The following is a 12,702-nucleotide window of genomic DNA, read 5'->3' on the forward strand; positions in this document are numbered from 1 at the left end:
TTCGGGGAAGAGAGAAAAGTTGCGGAGATCGGAGGTCAAAGGTCGGGGGGGCTGGCAATACACGCCGCGTGAACCAGGCAAGAATTCGGACCCTTCTGTTACAAGAATGGGCTCGAGGTTTTCGAAATAGCACCTCGACGTGGATGGGCAACGGAATGGAGATGTGGAGAGCTGGTCGACACAGCGCGCTGTTGGGATGGAAATTTTCGGACAAACCTGGCTCCGGGCTCCGACGTATACACGCGCCAAGCCCAGCAGGTACAGCTCCAGAAAGTATCAGGTACTTAATCCACTATGGAAATTCACTGCTATATACAAGTACTTGCGACTTAGCCTTGTCACACATCTTAGCGCCTGCTAATCACACACCTACTCGGCGGCTGCAGAAGCCCTCTCAGAGGAGGAACACTGGCCCCTCCAGGTGCATTAAAAAGGCAGCATTATTTCGTGAGTTCTTTTTTTTCTCCCTTCGCATATAATCCCCTCCCCCCCTGGCATTTCGACTATCTTGGTTAAATAAACCACCGCAACTATGCCTCCGCTACCGGGCGAAGAGCGTCTACTAACCGTGTGAGTCGAGGCTAACGTTCCCCGCATAGGACGCAGTGATGTGGAGGGGTTCTGACAAGGCAACACTCTAGTTTCGCCGATATTCATTCTTATTTCACGGTGCCAACCCCAAAGCCTTTACACCACCGGTTTGATAAGGGCTCGTATCTATATATCTACCACGATGATGCCGACAACAAGGCAAGAATCGAGGTTGCCAACAATCCAGGAACATCTGATCAAGATGCATTCCATGGAGGCTTGGAGAATGTCCATATCCGTCATTCAACCCAGTTCCCTACCCAATGCACTCTGACAGTGGATGGGCTTGGTTCGCCGCACCAACCTGCCCATTATGAATGGCGCCTCCCCAGTGGAGATCCCCGCAACGAGCGTCATAGCCTCCTACGTCTGCACACACTCGACATCTATTTCTGGACTCTGGAGGATGCAAATCAATTCCTGAGACGTAGTTGGCCGGGTTCTGGCTACACATCAATTGGAAACAGATCGCCCTGCTCAGTCAGAACAACCCATGAGCTCGGTCGTACAGCAGCTTGAGAATGTCGCCGTGACTGATCCAGCCTACCAGAATGGCCAGACACGCAACTCGCGTTCCGAGATCCCATCAGGAACTGCGCCCGCTATACAAGGGATCCAACAAGTTCCTAGCTTCCCACCACCGCCTCCAAGCGGACCAACAGCCGACGAACAACAACCCAGCTCGGTACAGCAATCCCCAGTATTGGAACAGAAAACACCAGAGAGCTTTGCACCTCTGCCCTATAACCCAGCCGCACCTGCAGCCCCAGAACCGATCAAACATCGCGAGAAGACTCCGCCCCCAGAAGATGGAGCTAATGGCACCGGTCTCGCAGCGGCGGTGGCAGCTGACCATGGCGTCCCATATACCCCGCCGTCGCAGGTAGGCGGAGCTGTGGGAATGGCCGCTCTCACAAGCCCGCAAGCTTCACAGGGTATCTCATACAATGGCCCATCAGTAACTGGAGCAACAGGATACGCTTCGCCCCCGCCAAGTGCAGGCCTAACAAACCCAGCAACGCTCTCGAGTCGTGGCTCGATCCAAAGCCCAGGAATACCCTCGTATCAACAATCCTTCCAGCCTAGCACGCCGGGATCAATGTCTTTTGCCCCGCCACCGCAAGATCCCAACGCCCACCTTTATGCTCAGCAGCAGGCGCAGCAGGCGCAGCAGCAGCAGCAACTCTATGGCTCACCACAATCACCACCAGCTCACCAACCCAACCAAGCCGTACAAATCGCCGGATACTCGAACTTCTCATATGATAAATCACAACAACCACAGCAGCAGACACAGCCCGGTGCGTCAGAGTACGATGTCCACAACCAACTCTACAGACCAACCGAAACAGAGGCCAACTCGCATGTATACCAACACGCGCAAAAGTCCATGAAGAACTCCGGAACCCGGGGCCGCAAGCTGGAGGACAAGGCGGATAAACTGGAGAGCGGGATGAATCGCTTCTTTAAGAAGTTGGAAAAGAAGTTTTAAAGCGGAAGGAAGGCTTTGCTCACTCAAGCTGATCAGCATTCTGTCACCATATCCTGGAGGAAATTTCCTGTGCAGGTTCTTTGAAAGCGTTGTTGTTGATCAAATTGTTCGATCTACCTGTTCCATGTTATGCGGTATTGAGGCTCTCTTTGGAATTTATTCCTTGAGGCTAGCCCTGAGGTGTGAAATGTAGACTTATGCTTGTGGTCTGCTTAACCGCAGGACGGTTATGGCTAAGATAGAAATGATGAGAAATATGCATGATTTGTTGTGAAGGAAAATCTTGTCTCTGATTGTAAATGCTACCAGTTGTGCAAAAATCTGGGCAATGGCTAGGCTGGCTCTACTACCCATAAGACATGAGAGGTCGGAAAATATCAAGAAACTAGCATTGTGCTAACGTAAAAAGCCCGTCTCTTGGTAGTAAATGACAAGAATACAATACAATAGTATGCTGAAACCGAATAATGCTCTGAAACGCTCAAGAAAAGCCATATGCTCACGGAAAAAAAAGTTAGAATGCAAGCCACACCAATATCCTAGACATCAAAAGATAATCCAGAATGTTGACTGGGTTGAAAGAAGAAAATGAACTCCCACGAAAGAATAGAGATGTCACACAGCTCAGAGAGGAGAGAAGACAAAATCAACAAGGGAGGAGAAAGGTCAAGGGTATAGCACAAGAGGATTAGAAAAAACGGGCTGCCCAGGCGGATGAGAACGTAATGATGCAAGTGAGGACGAAAGATATTATCTAACTGAGTTGGTTGGCAAAGTCGATATCAACGGTATCCGACTTAGCCTGGACGACAGGTTCCTCGGCGGGAGCAGTAGGCTCAATCGTGGCCGGAGAATCTTTCGTGGGTATCTCATCGGCAGACTGAGCTGTGAGCTCCGGCACGATAGCATCCTTGATCGGTTCGGGGACGACCTCCTCAACCTGGACAGGTGTTTCAGTGGGCTTAGGGACCTCAGGGACCTCAGTGATCTCGGCCTCGAGCTTCTCCGGCTCCACGGCATTGGGCTTGGCGATATCCTCGATAGCTTCCTTGGCGTGAACCTTAGAAGTCTCTTCAGCACCGTTAGCGTTCACCTCAGCCTCAGGTTGGGGTTCCTTGATTGGTGTTGCCTCTGGCTGTGCCGGGGATTCCACAATCGCCTTCTCTTTGCTCTCTACGGGGGCTTGAGCCTCAACGGGAGCCTCAACAGGAGCCTCAACGGGAGCCTCAACGGGAGCCTCAACGGGAGCCTCAACGGGAGCCTCAACGGGAGCCTCAACGGGAGCCTCAACGGGAGCCTCAACAGGGGCCTTTGTGACGTCCTCCTTGGTGCTGGACGACTCAATCGACTCAGAGACGGGCTCGGCGGCGGGCTGAGGAACAGTTTTAGCAGAAACTTCAATTTCCTTTGCTTCAGCGGGTTCGGCCTTCTTGGTGACTTCTTCCACGGGATTTTCGAGCTCAGGTTGCTCGACAATAGTATCCTCCTGTGCTTCCACGGCCGGTTCTTCAACCTTGGGGGCAACAGAGTCCACATTCTCCTTCTCGCTTTCGCTATCCTGTCTCTTCTCCGCAGGCTTTGCCTCATCCTTAAAAGGGACAGGAGTCTCCTTGGTGACAGGCTGAGACTTCTCGCTGCGGGGACGAAGAGCTGCGGGCTGGGCTTTCGGCTGGACGGCGCCATGGCCTGAGACTCGCCGGGTAGTGGTCTTGGATGGAGCAGGGTTGGTCTTTGGCGGGCTCTTAGCCTCGGGCCTTTCATGGGTCTTGCTGGCCGAGCTGGCTGTCGGACGCATCATCCTGGCGAGGAATCCCTCGTTAACGGGCTTAGAGCCGTGGTCGCTAGTCCGAGAGCTCGGGCGCTCTTGTGCGGGCTGCGCGGCAAGAGAGGGTCGAGACGACTGTCTTCGAACACCAGAAGTAGTAGATCCCCGAGCTGGGGGGCGCATTAACCGCACTCTTGAGGGATGACGGCTTGCGTGTGAGGGTTGAAGCAGTGGTCGTGGTGCGTCCGTTTGAGGGACCCGCAGCACCCAATCTACCAGAAGACGCCGTGGTTGATGCAGTCGCAGAGGATGGTAGGCGAGCCGGCCTGGTAGGCGATTTCGATCTGGGCTTGCTGCTCGGGGCGGTGGTAGATGATGTCTTGGGGCCGTCTTGAGAGGGGGTTGTACCACGAGCTGTTCGCGTAGCGGTCTTGGTAGCCGGGTTGAGGGAGGCCCGGCTTGACTTATGAGCAATCGCATTGGATCGTTCCTTGGCTAATTCGCGCGCCGAGGTAGGCTTTGCGGTAGCACTGGCCGTGGGTTTCGCGGTGGTTGACGTTGCGGCGGAGGCAGGCTTATTCGGTGTAGTAGTTTTTGTGGCGTGGACAGTCGACGGCTTCTTGGTCATCGTCTTCGGTGCCGGTTTCTCTGGCTGCGCCGCGTGGTTAGAAGTAGCCGCAGGCACAGACGTAGATGCAGCAGGCTCCTCTTTCTTCGAGGATGCAGACTCCACGGAAGACGTGCTCACGACCCGAGATGAAGGCTGTTCCTTGGCACTAACATTCCCATCTAGGCTCAAAGCCGCGGTTCCTTCTTGGATTCCATTGACAGTTCGGTCCATGATGCTGACCTGGCCGTTGTTATTATTCCCGTCGGGTGTTGGGGAGATCACGTTCTGTCGACGTGCCTCCACCTCTTCCTGGTTGATCTTCGGCCCGAAGATTCCGGGGCTGTCACTTCGTCCACTAGTCTTTCGCAATGGCGAACCCGGGTTTGACTGGATGGCCCCCTCGACGGTCACGAAGCTGGCGCGGACGCGAGAAAGTGGACGCGTTGCAGAGGACCCTGGTGCAGAGGATCCCGGAGTATCAGAAGGCACAGGTGTTCTTCCACGCGACGGAGGCGAGGTGATAGGGCTGTCGCCAGTTTCGAATTTGGCCAGCAGGCTGCGGACCCCAGGGTGGGCGTTGTTGTCGGACATTGTTGATCAGGCGAAGCGGTCAGGGGAAGGTGGCCGGCAGGCGCAATTGTGGTGGGAAGAAGAGGTCAAAACGCGTTGAGCGCACCGAGGGCGCGACGGAGGTAGAACGAAGCTATACAAACAGATTGCTGTACAGAACGTTTGTTTGAAGAGAGTGAACACGGTGTTGAGAAACGTCGAAGGGGGGTGAAGAAGGGCCGATCAGGGAAACTAAGCCCACTAGTGAATGATTAGCGTGGCCAACGGGGCTGCCGGCGCCTTACCTTACCTTATGGAGTTGCACTTCTACGAGTAGCATTGGCCTTCCGGGTTCAGGGGCAGTGGCCAGTTTCCATCTGTCTGTGACAAAGTGGATTGCCAATGATTTCATACCCGAAAATACGCCCCCTGAATGCCATCCTAGTCATCTCGTTTATGGAGTAAAAGGAATAGATGTTCCTTTGTGTGACGGCAGAGTACATAGTACATAGGACAGTGTATACATCAAACGATCAAAGGTCATATGGTAACTACCATGGTACATCTGACATGTAAATGATATCCCTTGGGCCCAGCAAATCGATCTGCGCCACACTCCGATCGCAGGAATCCGTGGTCCATGGTCCATTGGCGATCAGTCGCGTGTGGAATGGCCTGCAGCAACCAGCGTCGCGCTATCTCACCCGATGCATCTCATACACACATCAAACCCCCAGATTTCAGCTCCGTGTCTTACCCCTCTGATCTGTAGGACCTCGGTCTGGTCCGAGCTTGGGCCAGCTAAGTGCTTACCCTTGTCAACAGTCCAAACCATGAGGAATTTGAGAATTACTCATCAGAATCTGACTCGGAAAGCACTGCTGGGAATTCAAATCTCATGATCTCTTCCATATACATCGAATGTAGCAAAAATACCATGGCTGTTATGAATGTGTTGTGTTTGTTTGTAGGGCTCAGACAGACTGTCGGAGCGGTTTAACAAGGCCCCGCCATGTTAGTCAGCATTTCGCCTGTGCTGCGGCGTGGGAATACGAGCATCTTTAGGATCCCATCAATTCCCCAACTAATAATCCGATATGCTGGAAAATGGTCGGAGTGCCTCGTAGCAGTGGCTGCCGCCGCTGTGTAAAGCGCAGGGTCAAGGTATGCGCCGTGGGAAGTGAGTTCAATGATCTCACCTGTACTAACGCCACAGGCAGTGTGATGAAAGACTACCTGGATGTGCCAAGTGTGAGACATATGGCCAACCTTGCCCTGGATACGATAAAGGGTTCAAGTTCATAGCAGGAAAGCCCTATCGGAGTAAGCGGAAACAGCCGGCCCTGCATGATGAGGCTACTTCTGGGCGGCAACAGTCCAGCTCCGCATCCTCCAATACATCCTCATCATCACCCAACCTCGGGAGTGATTCCTCGGATTCTGGACTCATCCTCTTTTCAAAAGAAGGGCCTTCGAATTTGGTCTCTGCAGATCTAAACATATTGCAGAGTATCAATACTCTCATTGACGACTTCGCCCTGCCGGCCCCGGCTACTCAGAACAATCGTGTTTCCCATTGGTTTAGTCTCCTGCCATCTGTCTATGGATATAACCAGACATTGGATGCTACCATCAAATCCTTTGTTGCACACCATTTTGGAAAATCCCTCCAGAATAAAGAAATGATTGTCTACGCTCGCTATTCCTACGGGGAGGCATTGTCTCGATTACGCAAAGCCCTGACAAATCCTTCCGAATGTCTTTCAACCCACATATTTTGTGCGGTAGTACTACTTTGTACCTACGAGGTAAGATTATGGGAGCATTCTTTCGCTTTGTTATATCCAAAACCTGATTCATAGACAGCTTTTCACCGACACTGAGAACCCGGAGTCTTGGATGCAACATGCGAAAGGTCTCGGGCAATTGATCAAGGCCAGAGGTCCCGATCGTTATCGAAACGAAATTGATATCACTTTACTAAAGAATTCTCGAGGGCTGGTCGTAAGTTATTCTCGATCATTGCCCCTCAACACATTCTCTTAAAGCCCGAGTTCCAAGTTCTAACCATGGCCCAGGTCATGCACGCAATGTTCTCCGGGGAAGAATGCTTCTTAGCCTCGGAAGATTGGCATCAGATGATGCGACAGCAATATACGCCAGGCTTACCAACACATCTACACGACATCGTTGAGGAGTTTTTTGCCTTCTTCACATATACCCCCAGCATTGTCCATAAGCTCTACCACTTGAAAGAGATGGACGTGTCAACCCCACAAGCCCTACAGGTCATTTCAGCTGCTCTAGAAGAAACCCTGATACTACAAAGCAGAATCGATGTCTGGTACGAGCAATACATTAAATTCGCTCCCCCTCCCACCGAGGCTTTGTCTGGGAGAAATGATCCCTTGTTCCCCGTCATCTTAACTTACTCCGACATGATCTACGCCACTATATACTGCGGGTATTACTCTTGCATGGTGATCGTCCACGAGACTCTGAAAACTTTCTCCTATCCAGGCCCCCACGAAGCCATGGTGATCTACTATCGGGATCAAATTTGCCGATCGGTCGAGTATTGCAGTGCTGGACTTCTCGGCCCTTATAGAATGGGGTTTCCACTACGAGTGGCTATGGAAGTTGCCGATCCTGCAACGAGGACGTGGCTTCTAGCTCGCCTAGGCGAGCTTTCAAAGACCTACGCTGCAGCAAAGCCCGAAAATCATACGACGAAATTACTATGATTCATTCAAATTTTCAAGAGATCCAGAACATCAAGATATTTGCCTTCCGAGCAGAGGCCTTCCCTGGCCTCTTCAGTTTTCAGTCCACTCTGCGTCGTTTGTTGTGATGTGCCTCTTGTTTTCGCTCGGTCCCGAAAGCGGCTCTATCACTGTGCGTGCCAGAAAGAAAATTCCAATGATGATGAGTTCCATCAATAATCCCATGCAAGCAAGAACCCCCACGCTCCCGGAAGCCGGGTTGAATGCTGGTGGCCCATACTCCTGTAAAAGGAAATAAATGACTCGCACCAACAAGAAAGGAAGAGTTAACATCGTTAACATGACGCCTCGGCGGCCCGTTGCAGGAAGAATAGATCGACATTTAAACGACAGCCATCCGACCAAGCCACAGACGAACACAAATGTGACGACCAGCACCACCGAACCAGCCTCTCCGTAGGGTCGGATGTTGATAATTCCACCGACAACCGCAAGCACAATGGCGATAAATATTGGAAATCGGAAACCATGAAGTGCGATGCGAATGGGCAGGGACCATTTCGAGTTTCCCCTCCCGTATTCTCCTGCTTGGCCACTGCAGGAAGGCGCACATTAGTCTTGCAAATCCAAGAACGAGCAGCAGAACCTCTCGTCATCGAAGATTGAGAACGATATACATACCTTCGCAAAAGAACCAGGCTAACCTCAAACAAAAGAGGTGAAAGGCCCACGCTTTGCAAGCAAGCCTCGGCAATGAGCATCGATTTATCGGGGTTACTTTTAGAAATTATCATCGCAGAGCTAGCAATGCGAACTGTTGTAAAGCGGGTTTTCTTTTAGCTTTCGATAATTCGAGCCTACTCAGGAAAATTTCCACTCACGTTGCGATAAAATTCCAATCATACTGAACCAAGAGTAAATGAAGCAGCGTGCGATATGCCTTTTTTTCCGATTGTGCCAGTATCGCCATTCTTGTGCAAAGCGAATTGGGATTTGGATCAAGTGAATGGCGGAGAAAATGACAAGTTCAGCAATTGCGATATTTCGTCTGGCCGTCGAGATGGATCCATTTTCCGCCCGGGATGAGAGGTGGTCCACTACCATGGTGATGGGGTGTTGCATCCGAAACAGTTTAAAGTTGCAGAGTAGATAAAGAGGCGATTCAAGGATGAGCAGCAAGGGTGAAGAGTGTACTAGAAGATTAATCTTGGGCTGCCACATCTTTAAATATTCAACTGCTGATAATAGTTGGTCACATTTCGCGAGTGTATAGATCTCTACAGTCTGGAGTACATCGCGGTTAGTGACCACTTTGGGTTTAGCGTGGATATTCAACAGCTCTCAAACTTAATTTTCTGCAGCTGAAAAATCGCTGAGGTAGCGTGGAACAAAGAAATAGTGAAAAGAAGGATGGAACCTACAATTCCGGTGCCAAAGAGGGGCCCTAGAGGGGCTCTAAAGGGGCCTGAGCATGGGTCAGCCACACAGTCCATGCTCGCGAGAACAGTCCCAATTAGGCAATGCTTGCTGATTCGCTTACCCTGTGGCAGATTTTCTACAAGGCTGCGTCGGGGTGAATGTTTCGCGGCTTAAATCGCTAATATAGTCCTAGACAACGGTACTGCGTTCCAGAAGGACAACCCTGCTTTACTCAATTCCATTCTACCTCCTACCTTTACTATTATCTTGTACATTTTGCCCTGGCGAAAACCGGAGACAAGTATACCCGGATCAATGATCACCCGGAGCCGGGCATAAAACGAAAAAGCTCCGATGACGGCGAGTCCTCGAAGACAGGAAGCATTCCCATAACAATTCACCATGGCTGCTGCTCGGACTCTTCGCATTGGTAAGTGAAATTGCTGTCCTTGTATTCAATCTGCCGCGGACGCATGCTCATCACCCCCTTATAGGTCTCATCCCCGGTGACGGTATCGGACGGGAGGTCATCCCGGTATGCAACTAGACAAACCCGAGTTATCGTCCTCCCTGAGCAATCAATTGACAAAATACAGGCCGGCCGTCGGATTCTTGAATCCCTCCCTTCGTCCCTGAACCTCAAATTCAACTTCGTTGACCTGGAGGCTGGTTATGACACCTTCAAGAAGACCGGTACCGCTCTCCCGGACAAGACCGTCGAGACCCTGAAGAAGGAGTGCGATGGTGCTCTGTTCGGTGCCGTCAGGTAAGCACTCAACTTCTGTACTGCCAGTCCAGATCCAATGAGAAAGTCACCAACACTATTCGCCTCCAGCTCCCCCTCCAGCAAGGTTGCCGGCTACTCCTCCCCCATCGTCGCCCTTCGCAAGAAGCTCGACCTGTACGCCAACGTCCGCCCCGTCAAGACTACCATCGGCAGCAGCAACGGTAACCCCATTGACCTTGTCATCGTCCGTGAGAACACCGAGGACTTGTACGTGAAGGAGGAGAAGACCTACGAGGGCCCCGACGGCAAGGTTGCCGAGGCCATCAAGCGCATCTCCGAGCGTGCCTCCTCGCGCATCTCCACCATTGCTGGTGAAATCGCTCTGCGCCGCCAGAAGATCCGCTCCGCCGCCCCCACCTCCATTCGCGACCAGCCCATGGTTACCATCACCCACAAGTCGAACGTCCTGTCCCAGACCGACGGTCTGTTCCGTGAGACTGCCCGCAAGGCCCTGGCCGCCGACAAGTTCTCCTCCGTTCTGGTCGAGGAGCAGATCGTCGACTCCATGGTCTACAAGCTCTTCCGTCAGCCCGAGTACTACGACGTGATCGTCGCCCCCAACCTGTACGGTGACATTCTGTCCGACGGTGCCGCTGCTCTGGTCGGCTCTCTGGGTCTGGTTCCTAGCGCCAACGTTGGCGATAACTTCGCTATTGGTGAGCCCTGCCACGGTAGTGCCCCCGACATCGAGGGCCAGAACATTGCCAACCCCATCGCTACCCTGCGCTCCGTTGCTCTGATGCTGGAGTTCCTCGGCGAGGAGGCCGCCGCTGCTAAGATTTACGCTGCCGTCGACGGTAACCTCGACGCGGGCAAGTTCCTGTCCCCCGACATGGGTGGCAAGGCCTCTACCACTGAGGTTCTGGACGATGTCCTGAAGCGCCTGTAAGAAATGAGATTGTATATAGATTTGGGACGAGCCGGTGTTCCATAGGTGTTTGAATAAAAGCCATTCGAGTATTTGATTAGTGAGCACCTCTAGTAGACGTAGTGGCACTAGTAATATACTACTAGTGAATTCTGGGGTGTATTCTGGGAGGCTAGTCCACGTCTTGATCTCCAGTCTGCTCTCCAGTCTGCTCGCCGTTTTGCGCATTTTCACGTTCAAGTTGGTCCCAGACAACAGTGAAAAGGACAGCCAGATACACCTCACCGGTTTTCACATTCTTGAGAACATAGCGCAATTCATTCATTGTATCATCGACCATACTGATCACGGGAATGGTGAATCCTGGAAGATGAATCGACATATCTGCCAGAAAATGAGATTAGCCAAACTCCCTTGATAGCTAAGATAGTACTAGCAATTTGAGAGAAGTCGACAATCGCTTACCGCTGAAAGAGAGGTACCCGTTGCCAAAATCAGCCAAGTATGTCCTACCAGCTTCGAAATCAAATGCCTTGCGGTGCTTCTCATTTTGAAAATGGCTTCGACGAGCCTTTGCCGTATCGCCGGAGATGTTGATTGAAGCGCGACTCTCCACGCCATCTCCATCAGCGCCCTCCTCCACAACATATTCGGTCGTTAATTTGGGAGTAGCCGCATTACTCTTTCCGCCGATGCGGAATTGGTTCCACGTTGCCAGGGCGGGGCTGTAGAGATATGGTTTGTCGGCATAGGCGTCACCGTCGATAGACGGGTCGATCGCCCATTTGACCGTCTTCAATGCGGCGTTGAAGCCCATTGGTAGGCGATCGCGGATAGGATGGTCGAAGTCATTCCCGAAGACTAGGTCGTTGCCATTGATATTCTGTTTCGGAGTGAACGAGCAAGATATTGAGTACTGATCATGGGCGTGTAGTGGTTGTGAGAAATACGGGCTGGTCTCCGGGGAATTCTCAGGGTATCCTGTCTCCGTTGTTAGTACCTACTTCGTCTCTGGTCTGGATCGATGTGTGTGTGTGTGAGAGAGAGAGTGTGTGTGTGTGTACCGGAGAAGTTCTGGATATGGACGCCCACGTCCACTGCTGCTCGGTCGCCGTCGAAATGTAGCGTCTTATCGTTGACCGCAACCTGTTGATGTGTTGATCGGTCATAGTCCGGACCCGCCGTCACTCTCAGGCGGTATTTGGGGGGGCTCGGTTTGGCTGGGCATGGCTCTCGAGGTAAATATTATCGGGTAGCTGATCGGGTAGCTGTGTTGTGTTGTAGTAGTTGTAGGGAATGGGAGGTTCAAGTTGGTAAGACCGGGATCGTGCTGGGGCCTTTCTACATACTAGTAGTACCTGTTATATAATTTGACGTCGTGACAGCATCATCCGTGGGGGACTGCAGATCGTGGCTGCTCACATCGAGTCCAACTTGAACTCTCTTTCTCTCTCTCCTCTACCGTACCATGGTTGGTGAGAGTAGCGCGTAGAACCTCTCTCAGACCATTCGGAACCACAGTCTAAGCCGCTTTAAACTACATAGTCTAAACTATGAAGAACTGTTAAACCCGAAACATCTCCATAATACACCCACCGATTTGATTTATCGCGGTTGAGTTTGGGGGCCAAAGTTGGGGGCCATATGACATCACGTACCAGCACGGAGACCGCCCGATCACCATTTCTATTTCCATTTCTATTGGCTGTTGCGCTCAGAACCTCCTAAATCGTCCAACTGCGCCCCTCTCTCCCAGAGGCGGGATGCTGGGCGTGCTGGGCGTGAGGGCCGCCCCGAACCAAAAAAAAAAGGAATGTGGGCCGAATCTATCAATACGGCACCGCAACTCGTATAAAGGAGCCTGGGGGCCAGTTCAGGAGGTGAATTGCTTGAATTTT

General features: G+C 52.0%; 6 protein-coding genes across 6 annotated transcripts; 3 read left to right on the plus strand and 3 right to left on the minus strand.

Annotated features, from left to right (window-relative positions):
• Positions 1-532: 532 nt before the first annotated feature.
• N7481_003892 (uncharacterized protein) lies at positions 533-2,083 on the plus strand (the record flags this gene model as incomplete). Its single annotated transcript, XM_057263111.1, has 3 exons — positions 533-570; positions 642-1,018; positions 1,059-2,083. 3 exons carry the CDS (start codon positions 533-535, stop codon positions 2,081-2,083), a joined length of 1,440 nt encoding a protein of 479 aa, XP_057124772.1.
• A 754-nt stretch (positions 2,084-2,837) lies between these two features.
• N7481_003893 (uncharacterized protein) lies at positions 2,838-5,049 on the minus strand (the record flags this gene model as incomplete). Its single annotated transcript, XM_057263112.1, has 2 exons — positions 2,838-3,983; positions 4,036-5,049. The coding sequence occupies 2 exons, from the start codon at positions 5,047-5,049 to the stop codon at positions 2,838-2,840; spliced, it is 2,160 nt and encodes a 719-aa protein (XP_057124773.1).
• Positions 5,050-6,114: 1,065 nt separating this feature from the next.
• Positions 6,115-7,751, plus strand: N7481_003894 (Zn(II)2Cys6 transcription factor; the record flags this gene model as incomplete). The annotated part of the gene is made up of 4 exons (XM_057263113.1): positions 6,115-6,171; positions 6,228-6,815; positions 6,874-7,011; positions 7,086-7,751. The coding sequence occupies 4 exons, from the start codon at positions 6,115-6,117 to the stop codon at positions 7,749-7,751; spliced, it is 1,449 nt and encodes a 482-aa protein (XP_057124774.1).
• A 72-nt stretch (positions 7,752-7,823) lies between these two features.
• N7481_003895 (uncharacterized protein) lies at positions 7,824-8,852 on the minus strand (the record flags this gene model as incomplete). The annotated part of the gene is made up of 3 exons (XM_057263114.1): positions 7,824-8,325; positions 8,412-8,544; positions 8,612-8,852. 3 exons carry the CDS (start codon positions 8,850-8,852, stop codon positions 7,824-7,826), a joined length of 876 nt encoding a protein of 291 aa, XP_057124775.1.
• A 699-nt stretch (positions 8,853-9,551) lies between these two features.
• lysB (homoisocitrate dehydrogenase lysB) lies at positions 9,552-10,825 on the plus strand (the record flags this gene model as incomplete). Its single annotated transcript, XM_057263115.1, has 4 exons — positions 9,552-9,579; positions 9,644-9,684; positions 9,746-9,915; positions 9,985-10,825. 4 exons carry the CDS (start codon positions 9,552-9,554, stop codon positions 10,823-10,825), a joined length of 1,080 nt encoding a protein of 359 aa, XP_057124776.1.
• A 151-nt stretch (positions 10,826-10,976) lies between these two features.
• Positions 10,977-12,274, minus strand: N7481_003897 (DUF1769 domain-containing protein; the record flags this gene model as incomplete). The annotated part of the gene is made up of 4 exons (XM_057263116.1): positions 10,977-11,188; positions 11,270-11,785; positions 11,869-12,034; positions 12,272-12,274. 4 exons carry the CDS (start codon positions 12,272-12,274, stop codon positions 10,977-10,979), a joined length of 897 nt encoding a protein of 298 aa, XP_057124777.1.
• Positions 12,275-12,702: the final 428 nt, after the last annotated feature.

Source organism: Penicillium waksmanii (assembly GCF_028829765.1).
Source record: "Penicillium waksmanii strain IBT 27052 chromosome Unknown utg000004l:1.0-5674109.0:1.0-5678898.0, whole genome shotgun sequence".
NCBI lineage: Eukaryota > Fungi > Ascomycota > Eurotiomycetes > Eurotiales > Aspergillaceae > Penicillium > Penicillium waksmanii.